Raw genomic sequence first — 19,557 nt, 5'->3', positions numbered from 1 at the left:
TTCATGAGGTAGTCACCTGGAATGCATTTCAATTAACAGGTGTGCTTTCTTAAAAGTTAATTTGTGGAATTTCTTTCCTTCTTAATGCGTTTGAGCCAATCAGTTGTGTTGTGACAAGGTAGGGGGGGTATACAGAAGATAGCCGTATTTGGTAAAAGACCAAGTCCATATTATGGCAAGAACAGCTCAAATAACCAAAGAGAAACAACAGTCCATTACTTTAAGACATGAAGGTCAGTCAATACGGAAAATTCCAAGAACTTTGAAAATTTCTTCAAGTGCAGTCGCAATAACCATCAAGCACTATGATGAAACTGCTTCTCATGAGGACCGCCACTGGAATGGAAGACCGAGTTACCTCTGCTGCAGAGATACGTTCATTAGAGTTACCAGCCTTAGAAATTGCAAGACAAATAAATGCTTCACAGAGTTCAAGTAACAGACACATCTCAACATCAACTGTTCAGAGGAGACTGTGTGAATCAGGCCTTCATGGTCGAATTGCTGCAAAGAAACCACTATTAAAGGACACCAATAATAAGAAGAGACTTGCTTGGGCCAAGAAACATGAGCAATGGACATTAGACCGGTGTAAATGTATCCTTTGGTCTGGAGTCCAAATTGGAGATATTATGGTTCCAACCGCCGTGTCTTTGTGAGATGCGGTGTGGGTGAATGGATTATCTCTGCATGTGTAGTTCCCACCGTAAAGCATGGAGGAGGAGGTGTTATGGTGTGGGGGTGCTTTGCTGGTGACACTGTCTGTAATGTATTTAGAATTCAAGGCACACTTAACCAGCATGGCTACCACAGCATTCTGCAGCGATACGCCATCCCATCTGGTTTGGGCTTAGTGGGACTATCATTTGTTTTTCAACAGGACAATAACCCAATACACCTCCAGGCTGTGTAAGGGCTATTTTACCAAGAAGGAGAGTGATGGAGTACTGCATCAGATGACCTGGCCTCCACAATCCCCTGACCTCAACCCAATTGAGATGGTCTGGGATGATTCGGACGGCAGAGTGAAGGAAAAGCAGCCAACAAGTGCTCAGCATATGTGGGAACTCCTTCAAGACTGTTGGAAAAACATTCCAGGTGAAGCTAGATGAGAGAATGCCAAGAGTGTGCAAAGCTGTCATCAAGGCAAAGGGTGGCTATTTGAAGAATCTCAAATATAAAATATATTTTGATTTGTTTAACACTTTATTGGTTACTACATGATTCCATATGTGTTATTTCATAGTTTAGATGTCTTCACTATTATTCTACAATGTAGAAAATAGTAAAAATAAAGAAAAACCCTTGAATGAGTAGGTGTTCTAAAACTTTTCACCAGTAGTGTATGTTTTTACAAATTAATACAAAATGTAAAGCTGAAATGTCTTGAGTCAATAAGTATTCAACCCTTTTGTTGTAGCAAGCCTAAATAAGTTCATGAGTAAAAATGTGCTTAACAAGTCACATAATAAGTTGCATGGACTCAACCTGTGTGCAATAATAGTGTTTAACATGATTTCTAAATGACTACCCCATCTCTGTACCCCACACATACAATTAAGGTCACTAAGTCGAGCAGTGAATTTCAAGCACAGATTCAAGCAAAAAGACCAGGGAGGTTTTCCTATGGTTCGCAAAGAAGGCACCTATTGGTAGATGGGTAAAAAAATAAGACATTGCATATCCCTTTGAGCATAGTGCAGTTATACATTTTACACTTTGGACGGTGTATCAATACACCCAGTCACTACAAGGATACAGGCACCCTTTCTAAATCAGTTGCCGGAGAGGAAGGAAACCGCTCAGGGATTTCACCATGAAGCCAATGGTGATTTTAAAACAGCTATCGAGTTTAATGACCGTGATAGGAGATAACTGAGGATGGATCAACAACATTGTAGTTACTCCACAATACAACCTTAATGACAGAGTGAAAAGAATGAAGCCTGTACAGAGTAAAAATATTCCAAAACATGAATCATGTTTGCAATAAGGCACTAAAGTAATAGTGCAAAAAATTTGGCAAATAAATTAAATTTTTGTCCTGAATACAAAGTGTTATGTTTGGGGCAATTCCAACACAACACATCACAGAATACAATTTTTCATATTTTCAAGAATGGTGGTGGCTGCATCATGTTATGGGTATGCTTGTCATCGGCAAGGACTAGAGTTTTTTTAGGATAAAAATTAACGGAATAGAGCTAAGCACATGCAAAAGCTTTCCAACCGACACTGGGAGACAAATTCGCCTTTCAGTAGGACAATAACCTAGAACACAAGGCCAAATATACAATGGAGTTGCTTACCAAGACGACATTGAATGTTCCTGAGTGGCCAAGTTACAGTTTTGACTTAAATTGGCTTGAGAATCTATGGCAAGACTTGAAAATGGCTGTCTAGCAATGATCAACAACCAACTTGACAGAGCTTGACAATTTTGTTAAAGAATAATGGGCAAATATTGTACAATCCAGGTGTGCTGTAATCGCTGCCGAAGGTGATTCTAACATGTATTGACTCGGGGGTTGAATACTTATCTAATCAAGATATATATTAGTGTTTATTTTCCATTAATAAAAAAAATATTGCATTTTTCTTCTAATTTGACATTACAGAGTATTTTATGTAGATTGTTGGCAGAAAATGACAATTAAATCCATTTTAATCCCACTTTGTAACACAACTAAATGTGGAAAAAGTCAAGGAATGTGAATACTTTCTGAAGGCAACGTATATGGACAGGCGTTGTTAATCTATTGTAAAACTTTATGATAATACTAGTATTTTTCCTCCCTACAACTCTTCCCCGGGTTGTTTCTGTAAAAGAGAATATGTTCTCAGTCAATTTACATGAGTAAAATAAGGATATAAGTTGTAGTAGCAGTTGTGTTTCACAACATTTAACTCTTAACACACTCCATCTATTGCCTTTTGACTCATCAACTAGAAGTAAAACAAATGTATGCCAACAAGATCTGGGTCATGTTCAGTAGGGCACACCACAGCAAAATATTTAGCAAAGGAAAACGAAAATGGGTGTTTCTTATTGGACGACAAGTACAGATAGTACCTGCCTGTTTCACATCCCTTCAGATCGTTTTCTTCCGTTTTGTGCCGAATGAACACAACCCTGTGCTCTGTCATGTTTTTCCTGCAGGGACCAAAGGGTCACATAGGCCGTCCTGGACCTGAAGGATATAACGTGAGCAATAGGACTTTGCTTTTTTTAATCACCACCTTTGCTTGTGAATATAGAGGGTTCTGTGATGTGAAACATGTATATCTTGTTTAACACTGTTCTGGTTACTACATGATTCCATTTGTGTTATTTCATAGTTTTGATTTCTTCACTGTTATTCTACAATGTAGAAAATAGTAAAAAAATAAAGAAAAACCCTGGAATGAGTAGCTGTGTCCAAACTTCTGGCTGGTACTGTATGTCTTACAGTACTGTATGTAGTTACTGGGATTAGATTGTGGTGAATGGTATACAGTATGTGTATATATGTTAAGATACGTGTTAAGATATTTTTTTCTCTATTATCTAGGGTCCAGACGGTCCACCCGGGGCTAGAGGAGAACCAGTGAGTGGGCACACACACACACACACACACACACACACACACACACACACACACTAACAACCGTGTTTGTGTTTCAGGGTGACACTGGCAGATCACTGCCGGGCTTTAAAGGTGATGAGGTAAGTAACTATGCTAGTGTGTGTGTTTTGCATGAGTTGGCTGTGTAATCATCTCTGTCTCTCCATGTCAACATAGGTAATATTGTCTCTCTACTCTTCCTTCTGTCTCTCAGGGGGACCAGGGTCAACCGGGGCCTCCGGGGCCTGAGGAGATCGTCGAGCCTCCTGACTTTGTCTACCTCAAAGGGGTCAAGGTACGCTACAGCACGACTGCCACTATGGGAACATGGACTTTCTCTGTACAGCATCATGCAAAGAAACGTGTGGACTATATGCTTACCAAGGGTTGTAACAATTTACACTAAACACCAGTGGGAACCAAGAAAATGTACTTTTATAGTTTGTAGCATTGGGACTCAAAATATGGACTGCCATATTGCTTAGGCGTCTTGGGGGGGTCTTTGTTCTGGAAGTCCAGAGCAGTGAATGAGTTAAACCATAATTGTCTTGCTTTAACTGAGTTGGCTTTCGTCTACCACGATCAACTCTTGATGTTGTTTTTGTCTGTTTAAGGGGGATAAAGGTATTCCTGGACCATGTGGACCCAGAGGCATAACTGTGAGTTTGTGTGTGTGTGTGTGTGTGTGTGTGTGTGTGTGTGGTTGGTGCGTGTGCGTATTACATGGGTTTGAACTACAACTCTCCTTACAGGGAGAAGGATCCTATGAAGGACTGAAAGGGGAAAAGGGAATCCGAGGCTTTCCTGGCCCTCGGGTAGGAACACTGTACTGTTGTGATCTGATGTCATAAAGTCCTCCTAGTTATTATGTAGTCGTCTGTTGTTTTCTTCCATTTTACTTCATTTTTTGTCCTTTTTTGAAGTTTTTTCTCTTATCTTCTCTGTCCCAGGGTTCCTTTGGATTTACCGGCCAACCTGGAACGCCAGGACCACAGGTGGGAGTTCTACATCCCATTTGTTTAGTGTCGTCAATGTTCTGTGGAATAATTACTCTCCAGAATATTGCTTTGCTATGTTAACTACCAATGGGTCTGAAGTGGTATTGCATGAAAGGCAGAGGTCGTTTTTTCATCTGAAAGAAACTGATTTGATTTAGTTTGCTATAGTTTGGTCTGTTGTCGGGTTTGAAATACGTTGGTTATTTTAAAGTGGTTCACTGCTCTTGTTTTAGGAAACTAAAGGAAGAGGAGGAATTGTAATTTTAACAAGAAGAAGATATGTTTTCACTTTATTCAGATAGGCATAGTAGGCAACGAGAGGGGAGACGGTGAGGGATGAAGCTGCAGAGTAGCGGTGGGGTTAGGATTCGTACCCAAGTTGAGGGTGTAGTACAGGTGCTGCAGGCGGCGGCATTACACGCTAGACCAGCCTCAGGAATTATAGTTGTGATGTGAACGTCTAAGTATTGTACTTTCTGTGAATGTTGACTTCTATATTGTTAGTTATTAATGTAGTTGTTCTCCTTTCATTCAGGGCTATCCTGGAGACCAAGGATTTCCTGGTCTGATCGGCAAGGCAGGATCAAAGGTGAGCTGAACCCAGAACCAGCAGGTTGGGCTCAACCAGAACCAGACAGTATCTGTCTTATCAGCAGGTTGGGCTCAACCAGAACCAGACAGTATCTGTCTTATCAGCAGGTTGGGCTCAACCAGAACCAGACAGTATCTGTCTATTATCAGTAGGTTGGGCTCAACCAGAACCAGACAGTATCTGTCTGTTATCAGTAGGTTGGGCTCAACCAGAACCAGACAGTATCTGTCTGTTATCAGCAGGTTGGGCTCAACCAGAACCAGACAGTATCTGTCTATTATCAGCAGGTTGGGCTCAACCAGAACCAGACAGTATCTGTCTATTATCAGTAGGTTGGGCTCAACCAGAACCAGACAGTATCTGTCTATTATCAGTAGGTTGGGCTCAACCAGAACCAGACAGTATCTGTCTGTTATCAGCAGGTTGGGCTCAACCAGAACCAGACAGTATCTGTCTGTTATCAGCAGGTTGGGCTCAACCAGAACCAGACAGTATCTGTCTATTATCAGCAGGTTGGGCTCAACCAGAACCAGACAGTATCTGTCTGTCTTATCAGTAGGTTGGGCTCAACCAGAACCAGACAGTTTCTGTCTTATCAGTAGGCTGGGCTCAACCAGAACCAGACAGTATCTGTCTGTTATCAGTAGGTTGGGCTCAACCAGAACCAGACAGTATCTGTCTGTTATCAGCAGGTTGGGCTCAAGTCAAGGTGGAGCTATTGCCATATATAATTGCCTACCCAATCTTTTTAGATCTATATAAGTCTCCAAGGGATCTGGGCTAGGGGTTGATTTGGAATTGTGATTTTTTTAAATTCTCTGCTCTGCCTCCACTGTCTGAATGAGACCCTTCCTCTCTGTCTCCTCTTCCTCCTCCAGGAGTCTCTGTCTCCTCTTCCTCCTCCAGGAGTCTCTCTTCTTCCTCCTCCTCCAGGAGTCTCTACCTGGCTCTCCTCTTCCTCCTCCAGGAGTCTCTGCCTGGCTTCCCTCTCCTCTTTCTCCTCCAGGAGTCTCTGCCTGGCTCTCCTCTTCCTCCTCCAGGAGTCTCTGCCTGGCTTCCCTCTCCTCTTTCTCCTCCAGGAGTCTCTGCCTGGCTTCCCTCTCCTCTTTCTCCTCCAGGAGTCTCTGCCTGGCTTCCCTCTCCTCTTTTTCCTCCAGGAGTCTCTGCCTGGCTTCCCTCTCCTCTTTTTCCTCCAGGAGTCTCTGCCTGGCTTCCCTCTCCTCTTCCTCCTCCAGGAGTCTCTGCCTGGCTTCCCTCTCCTCTTTCTCCTCCAGGAGTCTCTGCCTGGCTTCCCTCTTTCTCCTCCAGGAGTCTCTGCCTGGCTTCCCTCTCCTCTTCCTCCTCCAGGAGTCTCTGCCTGGCTCTCCTCTCCTCTTCCTCCTCCAGGAGTCTCTACCTGGCCTGGCTCTCCTCTTCCTCCTCCAGGAGTCTCTGCCTGGCTCTCCTCCAGGAGTCTCTACCTGGCTATCCTCTCCTCTTTTTCCTCCAGGAGTCTCTGCCTGGCTTCCCTCTCCTCTTCCTCCTCCAGGAGTCTCTGCCTGGCTTCCCTCTCCTCTTTCTCCTCCAGGAGTCTCTGCCTGGCTTCCCTCTCCTCTTTCTCCTCCAGGAGTCTCTGCCTGGCTTCCCTCTCCTCTTCCTCCTCCAGGAGTCTCTGCCTGGCTTCCCTCTCCTCTTCCTCCTCCAGGAGTCTCTACCTGGCTTCCCTCTCCTCTTTTTCCTCCAGGAGTCTCTGCCTGGCTTCCCTCTTTCTCCTCCAGGAGTCTCTGCCTGGCTTCCCTCTCCTCTTTCTCCTCCAGGAGTCTCTGCCTGGCTTCCCTCTCCTCTTCCTCCTCCAGGAGTCTCTGCCTGGCTTCCCTCTCCTCTTTCTCCTCCAGGAGTCTCTGCCTGGCTTCCCTCTCCTCTTCCTCCTCCAGGAGTCTCTACCTGGCTTCCCTCTCCTCTTCCTCCTCCAGGAGTCTCTGCCTGGCTTCCCTCTCCTCTTCCTACTCCAAGAGTCTCTACCTGGCCTGGCTCTCCTCTTCCTCCTCCAGGAGTCTCTGCCTGGCTCTCCTCTTTCTCCTCCAGGAGTCTCTACCTGGCTCTCCTCTTCCTCCTCCAGGAGTCTCTACCTGGCTTCCCTCTCCTCTTTCTCCTCCAGGAGTCTCTACCTGGCTCTCCTCTTCCTCCTCCAGGAGTCTCTCTTCTTCCTCCTCCAGGAGTCTCTGCCTGGCTTCCCTCTCCTCTTCCTCCTCCAGGAGTCTCTCCTCTTCCTCCTCCAGGAGTCTCTACCTGACTCTCCTCTCCTCTTCCTCCTCCAGGAGTCTCTACCTGGCTCTCCTCTCCTCTGAGAGTGGGACCATCATATCCTTTTATCCTTATTCTTATCAAACTTATGGACTGGTGGATGAAAAGGAGATGCTGTTATCTCCACATTTCCTCTGGAATGTCGTCCTCTGCTCTCTAACTGTGTTCTTCTTTCCAACTCTCTCTCCACTCCATCTTCTTCACTTATTCTACTCATCTTAGTTTTGTGAGGAATCTTTTATAGGATTCCTGCATTACCACTCTGGCCACATTCCTATGTCTTGTGGAGAAACAGGCAATTCATCAAATATTGAATGCAAGTGAATCAGGCTGCACTTGTTGGTTGCTCAAACAAATGAGAATCTCTCTATTGGACATAAAGTATTGAAATGTCGAGACCTGCTTGAGCTTTCAACTCAATTGATTGTATTTCTGCCCTTTTTATCCTGTTTGTTGGGTTCTCTCTCCATAACAACTATTTTTCAACATATCAGCCTTATTTCCTGCTAGTTTTTCAATCATTCACTAAATACATCAACTAAATCTTGTAATGAATAATGTGGAAATGGAGCAAGTTGAGGAGACTATACTGCTTGGTGTAACTCTGGATTGTCACCTGTCATTGGTCAAAACATATTGATACAACAGTAGCTAGGCAGAATTTAGCACCATCTACTACGTAGAGCTGGAAACAGACCAGTCAAGATGATTTGCTAAGAAGCTTCTGCCTTTTCTATAGAGCAAGAGAATTCTGTTTTGGTCTTCTTTATGTAGGCCCTAGGACGTAGGGTGATATATATTTTTTAAAGAGCCCACTCACTTTCTCACAACAGTTTTACTGTAAACCAGCCATTCACAAAAATTGTCTAGGCACAAAGATGGACTCAAAAGATGGCCATTGGATTTACATAATAAAACGTTTAGAGAGACTCTTCCATGTACTACACCTCTTTCATTCAGGGCCCCAGATCAAGCAACTGGAATTTCAATTAATCTCTTGAATGGAAATGTGATCGATGCCAATCCAGACAATGAGTAGCACAGAGAGTGTTTCCTGACCATATGATCTGTCCAAGAAAAACTCCTGGCCCTATTTATGAGTGATAATCTCCTATGTTGCCCCATAGGCCAGTGTAAAGTAATTTATTATTATTATTATATTATTACTATTTTTAGGTAATAACCTCTATCTCTGTATCCTCACAGGGCTACCCAGGAGACAAAGGCTTCAGAGGACCGCCGCGCCAAATATACCACAATTACACTGTAGCAGGTGAGAGGACACCTCAGTCATACCTGGTCCAAACTTAAGAACATGCGAAAAAGTGTAAACTTTTTCTCCGTCTCAAAACGGCCATTTAAAATCGTTGACGTAGTTGCGCGTGATAAAATGCTACATGTTCGTTGTTCCCATTAGATAACCTGTCACGTTTAGCCCTATGCTAACCTGACCAGCTGGCAGTGACTATCTCCGGTAACAAATTCTGCATCAGCCAATTACAAATGTTGACGTATTGTTGTTGGACGTGATCGAACACTTTTCCATGAGAGCGTCCTTAACAAAGTCAAACGGCACCATCTGCTAGTCAAAGTTACTAAAACACGCAACATTTCAACTGGACGAATAGCTCAGTGTAGCGAACCTGGCTCCTGATAGTTTTCGCCGTTTGCGGCATGTTCGAATCCCAGGTGAGATATGTTTTTTTTCCTTTGAAATGTAAAATTACATTTATTGTGTTGAGAAGATAAGAGAAGTGCAGCCAAAACCTTGTAAATGAAGATTACGAACACATTTAATGAGGAGCGTCTTGTTGGAGACCTTCTTGCAGACAGACACACAGGTTACTGCACATAAATAATCGTTGCTACAATACAGGCTATACTACATACTAGATGTCTAGGCTACACTTACATGTACAACGTTTTATATGCATTATTAGAATCATTCACTTCGTCACATATGCGTTATTTAAATCAAGCATCGAGGACTATCAGTGAACAGTAAAAGAAAAAGGAAAAAAAGAAGCTTGATGCGATGGAGCCTCGAGCCCACTGTTGCTGCACCCCGCAGATACACCGTTCACCGGACAGCGACGGTAATAGGGATACCCCGCAGATACACCGTTCACCGGACAGCGACGGTAATAGGGATACCCCGCAGATACACCGTTCACCTGACAGCGACGGTAATAGGGATACCCCACAGATACACCGTTCACCTGACAGCGACGGTAATAGGGATACCCCGCAGATACACCGTTCACCTGACAGCGACGGTAATAGGGATACCCCGCAGATACACCGTTCACCTGACAGCGACGGTAATAGGGATACCCCGCAGATACACCGTTCACCTGACAGCGACGGTAATAGGGATACCCCGCAGATACACCGTTCACCTGACAGCGACGGTAATAGGGATACCCCGCAGATACACCGTTCACCTGACAGCGACGGTAATAGGGATACATGACAGCTATTGATCATGAGGCGCTTCTATTTTTTTTTTCTTTACGATAAACTTTAAATGTTTAATTTTTCCGTAAAAGCACATGGATGTGTGTGAAACGGATAAGCAAAAAGACACGCGCTTTTGTCATATGCGAAAACATGCATGCATTATTGTGACACTGCACTTTACAGACCAAGTAAACCTTGAATTTGGAGGCTTCAAATATCCCTCTGGTGGCCAAATGTAGCTATTTTAAGAAATGCCATTGGTTGGTGGATATACAGTCTAAGATCTTTGATAGGCTGATGCGGAATTTGTTACAGGAAATAATCACTGCCACCTGGTCAGTTTTTAACATAGGGCTAAATGTGGCAGGTTATGTAATGGGAACAACTAACGTAGCATTTTATCACGTGCAACTACATCAACGATTTAAATTGGCTAATGCACATTTTGAGACGGAGAAAACGTTTTTTCTAATGTTCTCAAGTATGGACCCATAGGGTTTATTTATGTTGCTGGTATTTTATTTCTTTAACCTTTGTTTATCCAGAGAAACCTGATCCAAGACAATGTGAGATTATGATTAGGAAATACCTGATGCGAAGAAAGCATAACAGGGCATGAGATCTGAGTCTGAATCATGGTAAAATAAGAAACAGACTCTGTATCCACTGTATTGCAGGTTACCCTGGTGATCCCGGACCCCCAGGTCCAAGGGGGGCACCAGGAGACATTGGAGAGATGGGCATGCATGGACCCCCGGGACCACCAGGGGTATTCATCTCCCCAGGTCAACATTTCACTGTCTTTATGATATATATCATCTATCCTCTCCCCTATTTACTCAATGTTCTATCTTTTCTGGTCCTGTGTCCCAATTGTCCTACCTTCCACCACTTCCTTATACCAGCCTCTTCCTTTTAAATCCATGAAGGGAAGTAAACACGAGCCATTTTGGGCCCCAGGGTCAGTCTTCTGTCCCCTGTCTTCCTATCCGTTTACTCCCTGTCCTACTATAGTAGACCATGTTCACATTGTACACAATAAGAGCACGGCTGTTCTTGTGCTCTGAGACTTACAGTGCAAAAGTATTTGCCCCCTTTCTGATTTTTGCACATTTTTTTTATACTGAATGTTATAAGATCTTCAAACAAAACCTAATATTAGATAAAGGGAACCTGAGTTTACAGATAACCCCCAAAAATTGATACTTATTTTATTTCAAATCAAATCAACACAAAAAAGTGTTGAGAAAAAAAAGAGCAGCAGTAAAATAAAATAACAGTAGGGAGGCTATATACAGGGGGGTATATATTTATTTAATTGCAGCTCACGGTGGCACAACCAGTCACTGAGTGTAAGGGGCCAATTACTTTTTCACACAGGGGCATTGGGTGTTGCATAACTTTGTTTATGAAATAAATTAAATAAGTATGTAATTGTTGTGATATTTGTTCACTCAGGATCCCTTTATCTACTATTAGGTTTTAGTTGAAGATAAAATATGCAAAAGTAGAGAAGTATAAAGGGGGCAAATTATTTTGATGGCACTGTATTACTACCCATAAGCTCTGCTAGCATGCACCACTCACCCCTCACCCCTGACCCCTGACCCCTGACCCCTCATCTATCCTTTTCATTGTCCAGGTCTAGATTACCCAGATCTCCCTGGTCCTAAGGGCTTTAAGGGGGAGCCAGGCAGCTACTACACTCTACAACTAATAGCAGGACTACCAGGGGAAAGAGGGCGTCCCGGAGCCAAGGGATTCAGAGGCCCCCCAGGCCGTCCAGGTATGGACCACACAATACCAGACTGTATGGAGTCCACAAGCTCTCTCCAGCCACTGTCCATGATTTTAGATTTTGGCATTTTATTAGGATCCTCATTTAGCTGTTGCAAAAGCAGCAGCTACTCTTCCTGGGGTCCACACAAAACATGAAACATGACATAACACAGAACATTAATAGACAAGGACAGAACTACATACATTTGAAGATCTGATAACATGATCTGCCCTTTTCATACATGTGTTTATTCCCTTTAGTCATTGAAGTGGTACACATTTGAACTTAAAAATGTTGCACGTTCTAGCGTAAATACAAGGTGTACTGTTAACTGTTACTGAAATGGTGTACCTTTTCCCTTCAATTGTGTGCACCCCCTTGTGGCCTAACATCATCGTTACGCGTCAACATGGTGTATATTTACTGGAATTCTCTTAGGATTTGGAGGTAAGCTTGGTATCATTGTATATTGATTGTTAAACTGTCAACCTATTTCAAATACTGCTTAGGCCTGCGTCTCAAATGGCATCCTATTCATCCATCTAGTGCACTACTTTTGAGCAGGGCCCAGAGGGCAGTGCGCTATGTAGGTAATAGAGATGCAGACTAGATGTTGGACTGACATGTGCAAAGTTTCAGGTTGTTAGTCCGTTTTCTAATGGCAACGTCACTGATATAACTGGAACTGATGATCAGCGGAGTTATGTTATGTTATGTTTTAATGAGATTTTCTTTTCTTTTTGTGGTGGGGGGTGTTGCCAATCATGTCCTGTAGGTATTTCTTGTGTTCCTGGTGAGCCGGGTGTGCGAGGAGACGGCGGCGATACCGGATATCCTGGATTAGAAGGATACAAAGGAGAAAAAGGTGAGTGACCCCGTTGGTTGTTTCTTCGGTGTGTTTGTGTGATTACACTAACCATGTCTGCGTCTGTCCTTCAGGCTACAACGGTGAGTGTGAGTGTGTGCACGAGAATGGTCACAGTGGGATCCCAGATCCTCCGGGCCCCCGTGGACCCCCGGGGTACGACGGGCTGCCGGGGCACAGCGGAGAGAAAGGAGACCATGGATATAATGGGGACCCTGGCCCACAAGGATCACACGTAAGGCTAGCCCATATTGTAGAACTTCTAAACCCTTTATAAACCTTAGTGCAAAGTGTAATGGCGAATCCCTGAGACGCCACTGGAACAGGTTGAGAGTAGTTCATGATGTGTCCACAGAATTGGCTTTCCAAACGTAGATATTTATTTGGGTGATGTTCCTATTTATTGCATATAAAATGATACATAGTTCCAGTACATAATATTAAAGGTGCAGAGGAGTAATCTATGAGCATGTTCCTGTGGGATGGTAAGAACTGTATGCTGTCTCCTCTCACCTGTGCTACCTATATGCCTGTGACCAGTGACCCATGACCCCAAGTGAGAGTGCCCCTAGTGTACAAAAAAACAAGATTTAAACATCCCTAGACAGACGACTTATACACAACACGTTAAAAGACACATAATCACGCCAAAGTGTAACCCAGATGTCTCGTACACAAAGTGTAACCCAGATGTCTCGTACACATGCTGTGTTGGTGGTGGTTTTGCATTGTATGGTTGAGTTGAATATTCATGAACTTTAAAGGTGTAATCTGTAACTTTCAAACCCAGGCAAAAATGCTCCCCCTGCACTTGTTTGTAAACTGAGCGTGTGGTTCTTGGTGAATGGAACCATTTGATATTTGGGAAGATAAAATAAACATATTGTACCTTTTAAGTTGTCTGGACTGTAGGGAAACCCAGGCAGGTTACAGTGATGTTGTCTGGACATGCTTTCCCCTGTAGGGAAACCCAGGCAGGTTACAGTGATGTTGTCTGGACATGCTTTCCCCTGTAGGGAAACCCAGGCAGGTTACAGTGATGTTGTCTGGACATGCTTTCCCCTGTAGGGAAACCCAGGCAGGTTACAGTGATGTTGTCTGGACATGCTTTCCCCTGTAGGGAAACCCAGGCAGGTTACAGTGATGTTGTCTGGACATGCTTTCCCCTGTAGGGGAAACCCAGGCAGGTTACAGTGATGTTGTCTGGACATGCTTTCCCCTGTAGGGAAACCCAGGCAGGTTACAGTGATGTTGTCTGGACATGCTTTCCCCTGTAAGGAAACCCAGGCAGGTTACAGTGATATTGTCTGGACATGCTTTCCCCTGTAGGGAAACCCAGGCAGGTTACAGTGATGTTGTCTGGACATGCTTTCCCCTGTAGGGAAACCCATGCAGGTTACAGTGATGTTGTCTGGACATGCTTTCCCCTGTAGGGAAACCCAGGCAGGTTACAGTGATGTTGTCTGGACATGCTTTCCCCTGTAGGGAAACCCAGGCAGGTTACAGTGATGTTGTCTGGACATGCTTTCCCCTGTAGGGAAACCCAGGCAGGTTACAGTGATGTTGTCTGGACATGCTTTCCCCTGTAGGGAAACCCAGGCAGGTTACAGTGATGTTGTCTGGACATGCTTTCCCCTGTAGGGAAACCCAGGCAGGTTACAGTGATGTTGTCTGGACATGCTTTCCCCTGTAGGGAAACCCAGGCAGGTTACAGTGATGTTGTCTGGACATGCTTTCCCCTGTAGGGAAACCCAGGCAGGTTACAGTGATGTTGTCTGGACATGCTTTCCCCTGTAGGGAAACCCAGGCAGGTTACAGTGATGTTGTCTGGACATGCTTTCCCCTGTAGGGAAACCCAGGCAGGTTACAGTGATGTTGTCTGGACATGCTTTCCCCCTGTAGGGAAACCCAGGCAGGTTACAGTGATGTTGTCTGGACATGCTTTCCCCTGTAGGGAAACCCAGGCAGGTTACAGTGATGTTGTCTGGACATGCTTTCCCCTGTAGGGAAACCCAGGCAGGTTACAGTGATGTTGTCTGGACATGCTTTCCCCCTGTAGGGAAACCCAGGCAGGTTACAGTGATGTTGTCTGGACATGCTTTCCCCTGTAGGGAAACCCAGGCAGGTTACAGTGATGTTGTCTGGACATGCTTTCCCCTGTAGGGAAACCCAGGCAGGTTACAGTGATGTTGTCTGGACATGCTTTCCCCTGTAGGGAAACCCAGGCAGGTTACAGTGATGTTGTCTGGACATGCTTTCCCCTGTAGGGAAACCCAGGCAGGTTACAGTGATGTTGTCTGGACATGCTTTCCCCTGTAGGGAAACCCAGGCAGGTTACAGTGATGTTGTCTGGACATGCTTTCCCCTGTAGGGAAACCCAGGCAGGTTACAGTGATGTTGTCTGGACATGCTTTCCCCTGTAGGGAAACCCATGCAGGCCTGGTTACAGTGATGTTGTCTGGACATGCTTTCCCCTGTAGGGAAACCCAGGCAGGCCTGGTTACAGTGGAGCGAAGGGACAGAAGGGCGTGACCTACTATAACGGTGAGTGGAAGATGTGGTCCAGATTAGACTGGGCAACGTAAGAAAATCTCTTACGCCTCGATCAGACCGACAGCATCATTGCGTTTTGATACACCAGAAGTACATTCATTTCCAATGGAACGCTGCGTTTGCCTTGCAGCATTGCGTTGCAGAGGCAGTTGCAGTGCGTTCTGGGTGGTGCATACATTGGATTTATCCAAGTATGCATCAAACTGTATGTGTAGACTTGACAGAATGGTAGCAGAAGGTGAATGTTGAACCTTACTTACACACATAGCCAGTAAACATGTTGGATTACATAATGATGGAAGTCTGACTGCAGAATTTATTAAGCATCATTAATGCAATGACGCTGTCGGTCTGATCGAGTCGTTACGAGTCACTACAGACAATATATGCTACTCAGCAGACACTTTTATCCAAAGTGATTTACAGGACAATGAGTGCATACATGTTATTCAGTATGTGTATGTGATCCCTGTGGGAATTGAACCCACAACCTTGTGCCATACTTACCAACTGAGCCATAGAGGAAAACATATGTCAGTGCTGTCTATTGAACCCATGCTGGTTTGAAATGGCGTTGTCAAATTACATTAAATGTAAAATGCACTTTAAAGGACCTACCAACCCTTCAACCCCCTTCATAACACACTGCCTTAGCGTTTTGGGAACATTAAGCACATTTTGGTGTGATACATTGACATTACATAACTTGTTGTTTGGGTCATTTAATTGACAGGTGCGAAGGGTGACCCTGGCTTCAATGGCCCCAACGGGCCCTTGGGGGCCACCGGTCAGCCAGGACCCGATGGCTTCCCTGGCGCTGTGGGAGACCCTGGACCCCCGGTGAGTTAGTGGGTCAGTCTGCCAGAGGAACATTATTCCTCCCAGGGTCATTTTGATTTGAAATGTGGGGGGACATTAGGATAATTTCCTACATTTCTACACTATCACATTGGGCTATAATATTGGCGTAACAGTCAGTTCCCACTGGGCACAGACGTCAATTCAACGTCTATTCCACGTTGGTTCAATGTAATTTCATTGAAATGACTTGGAAACAACGTTGATTCAACCAGTGTGTTCCCAGCGGGTTAGTGCATCTGCAGTCTGTCTGTATTGTCAGTGTATGATTTCTGCTCCGGGCTTCCACTAGGTACAGATCTAGGATCAGCTTGCCCTCCCCAAGTCCCAACCTGAATCATTAGTGGGGAAACACAAAACTGACCTTAGATCAGCCTTTAGGGGCAACTTCGCCCTCTTCATGTGACGCCTTGCCATCCGTCAGGGTGACGGTTACAGTGGATCGGTAGGTGACAAAGGCTACCCAGGGCTCCATGGTCCTGAAGGCCCCCCAGGCAGACCGGGCCCCCCAGGCCCTGGTGCTCCAGGTCGTCATGGCCACCAAGGGCCCCCAGGAGACGCGGGCCTCCCAGGTCCCCCTGGACAAACTGGACAACCTGGACCTCCAGGTAGGACCGATAGAGAGTGAAACGCCTGAATGAAAACCTCCTCAGTGGTAATGGTCTTAGGTTAACATTGTCATTTTAATATTTACTGAAGCAAAAATGCATACTGTCTATCTATCGCATATCTATCTATCGCATATCTCTATGCGTTTAATCATGCCAAATCAAGTGTCACTTTCTTTGCATCACCAGGCGATGTTCTGCCCTGTGTCCCTTCCAACCCTGGCCTACCTGGCTTCAAGGGTCTACCTGGGCCCCCAGGTAAGCAACTACATACTGACACTGTTAAAGATTGTGTGTGTGTGTTTTTAGGCTGACTTCGCATGCTTTGGGAGTCTGAAATATGAGTAATAGGTGATAGATTGATTGACAGGTGATAGATTGATTGCCACTGACTGATCAACCTGTTCTGATTGGCCCTCCCCAGGGAATCCCGGGCCATCAGGACCACCTGGTTTTCCAGGTACCGCAGGTTCCCTTGGACCTAAAGGCATGAGAGGAGATGACGGGACAGATGGAGGAATTGGACCCCCAGGTAATGACAGTTTGGAAGGGATCATCACACAAGTGTTAATCATTTGTACATAAAACTGCCAAATATATAAATTATTGTTTATGATGAACTCCTGAGTGGCGCAGTGGTCTAAGGCACTGCATCGCAGTGCTAACTGTGCCACTAGAGATCCTGGTTCGTATCCAGGCTCTGTCGCAGCCGGCCGCGACCGGGAGACTCATGGGCGGCGCACAATTGGCCCAGCGTCGTCCAGGGTAGGGGAGGGAATGGCCGGCAGGGATGTAGCTCAGTTGATAGAGCATGGCGTTTCAACGCCAAGGTTGTGGGTTCGATTCCCACGGGGGGCCAGTATAAAAAAAAAATTGTATTCACTAACTGTAAGTCACTCTGGATAAGAGCGTCTGCTAAATGACTAAAATGTAAATGTAATGAACTAAGCAATGTTATTCATTCCAAATTAATGACATAATTGCGTTCTGGGTTTATTTTGTAAATGAGCTTTTATGTCATTAATAGACAGAGTTTAGTTGGATGGGTGGTTGGTGTGTTTGTTGGTCAGTGGGTTAATTTGTTAGGCAGACAAGTGATAGGGCTCAAGTAAAATCAAACCAGCATTGCATTCTTTCTTTATGAAACGGATTGGACCTGGCTAGGTTTGCCATATGTCCAGTAGAGGGCAGTGCTACTCCTACCTCAGCAGTGCTACTCCAGCAAAAACTCCTACCTCAGCAGTGCTACTCCAGCAAAAACTCCTACCTCAGCAGTGCTACTCCAGCAAAAACTCCTACCTCAGCAGTGCTACTCCAGCAAAAACTCCTACCTCAGCAGTGCTACTCCAGCAAAAACTCCTACCTCAGCAGTGCTACTCCAGCAAAAACTCCTACCTCAGCAGTGCTACTCCAGCGGATACAGAAAAGAGAAACAAAACTTGATCGTGGTCATTCCTGGGGCCTGTAATATTAAAATGGAATATCTGAATGGACTGGTTGGAGAGTTAGTGTGTTAGTGTTCGTAGTTAGTGTTCGTAGTTAGTGTTCGTAGTTAGTGTTCGTAGTTAGTGTAGTTAGTATGAGTAGTTAGTATGAGTAGTTAGTATGAGTAGTTAGATGGTTCATGTCTAGATCCCTCTTCCCATACAGGACACCAAGGAGATGTTGGAGATGATGGTGACCCTGGTCGACCTGGACTCTACCTGGATGGACCACCAGGCTCCCGTGGACCATCAGGCCCTCCAGGCTGGCCGGGACCTCCGGGAGATGCCCTCAACACCCGACCTGGTCCCATGGGTCTACCTGGACTACCTGGGTTACTGGGACCTAAGGGAGATCCTGGCTTGCCAGGCATTCCTGGGCCTCCAGGTGCATCTAAGTCACTGTTAATACACACACACACATACAATATTTCACTGTCGTGCCATCTAAACTCAGCAAAAAACGAAATGTCCCTTTTTCAGGACCCTGTCTTTCAAAGATAATTTGTAAAAATCCAAATAACTTCACAGATCTTCATTGTAAAGGGTTTAAACACTGTTTCCCATGCTTGTTCAATGAACCATAAACAATTAATGAACATGCACCTGTGGAACGGTCGTTAAGACACTAACAGCTTACAGACGGTAGGCAATTAAGGTCACAGTTATGAAAACGTAGGACACTAAAGAGGCCTTTCTACTGTCTCTGAAAAAGACCAAAACTTAAGATGGGTCCCTGCTCATCTGCGTGAATGCCTTAGGCATGCTGCAAGGAGGCATGAGGACTGCAGATGTGACCAGGGCAATAAATTGCCGTACTGTGAGACGCCTAAGACAGCGCTACAGGGAGACAGGACGGACAGCTGATCGTCCTCGCAGTGGCAGACCACGTGTAACAACACCTGCACAGGCTCGGTACATCCGAATATCACACCTGCGGTACAGGTACAGGATGCCAACAACAACTGCCCGAGGAGGAAGGAATGAGCGTTACACCGAGGCCTGTAATCTGGAGCGGGATCGATTTGTAGGTGGAGGGTCCATCATGGTCTGGGGCAGTGTGTCACAGCATCATCGGACTGAGCTTGTTGTCATTGCAGGCAATCTCAATGCTGTGCGTTACAGGGAAGACATCCTCCTCCCTCATGTGGTACCCTTCCTAAAGGCTCATCCTGACATGACCCTCCAGCATGATAATGCTACCAGCCATACTGCTCGTTCTGTGCATGATTTCCTGCAAGACAGGAATGTCAGTGTTCTGCCATGGCCAGCGAAGAGCCCGGATCTCAATCCCATTGAGCACGTCTGGGACCTGTTGGATCGGAGGGTGACGGCTAGGGCCATTCCCCGCAGAAATGTACGGGAACTTGCAGATGCCTAGGTGGAAGAGTGGGGTAACATCTCACAGCAAGAACTGGCAAATCTGGTGCAGTCCATGAGGAGGACATGCACTGTTGTTCTTAATGCAGCTGGT

At 45.2% G+C, this 19,557-nt stretch overlaps 1 protein-coding gene across 1 annotated transcript in view; it reads left to right on the top strand.

The window, feature by feature from the left end:
• The window catches only part of LOC121580628 (collagen alpha-4(IV) chain), a 52,187-nt gene that overhangs the window by 14,386 nt on the left and 18,244 nt on the right, over window positions 1-19,557 (top strand). Inside the window, exons 10-29 of the mRNA XM_041895604.2 lie at window positions 3,161-3,205; window positions 3,552-3,587; window positions 3,665-3,706; window positions 3,820-3,900; window positions 4,220-4,264; window positions 4,358-4,420; window positions 4,556-4,600; window positions 5,139-5,192; window positions 8,685-8,751; window positions 10,616-10,723; window positions 11,581-11,724; window positions 12,157-12,165; window positions 12,494-12,583; window positions 12,658-12,818; window positions 15,064-15,127; window positions 15,870-15,976; window positions 16,419-16,602; window positions 16,792-16,860; window positions 17,027-17,134; window positions 18,253-18,471. Of these exons, the coding sequence (XP_041751538.2) occupies window positions 3,161-3,205; window positions 3,552-3,587; window positions 3,665-3,706; window positions 3,820-3,900; window positions 4,220-4,264; window positions 4,358-4,420; window positions 4,556-4,600; window positions 5,139-5,192; window positions 8,685-8,751; window positions 10,616-10,723; window positions 11,581-11,724; window positions 12,157-12,165; window positions 12,494-12,583; window positions 12,658-12,818; window positions 15,064-15,127; window positions 15,870-15,976; window positions 16,419-16,602; window positions 16,792-16,860; window positions 17,027-17,134; window positions 18,253-18,471 (1,741 nt within the window). The remainder of the gene's footprint in view (window positions 1-3,160; window positions 3,206-3,551; window positions 3,588-3,664; window positions 3,707-3,819; window positions 3,901-4,219; window positions 4,265-4,357; window positions 4,421-4,555; window positions 4,601-5,138; window positions 5,193-8,684; window positions 8,752-10,615; window positions 10,724-11,580; window positions 11,725-12,156; window positions 12,166-12,493; window positions 12,584-12,657; window positions 12,819-15,063; window positions 15,128-15,869; window positions 15,977-16,418; window positions 16,603-16,791; window positions 16,861-17,026; window positions 17,135-18,252; window positions 18,472-19,557) is intronic.

The sequence above is a fragment of the Coregonus clupeaformis genome, chromosome 14, assembly GCF_020615455.1.
Source record: "Coregonus clupeaformis isolate EN_2021a chromosome 14, ASM2061545v1, whole genome shotgun sequence".
Taxonomy (NCBI): Eukaryota; Metazoa; Chordata; class Actinopteri; order Salmoniformes; family Salmonidae; genus Coregonus; species Coregonus clupeaformis.
The sequence above is the reverse complement of the archived record's forward strand: the minus strand, read 5'-3'. Positions and strand labels throughout refer to the sequence as shown.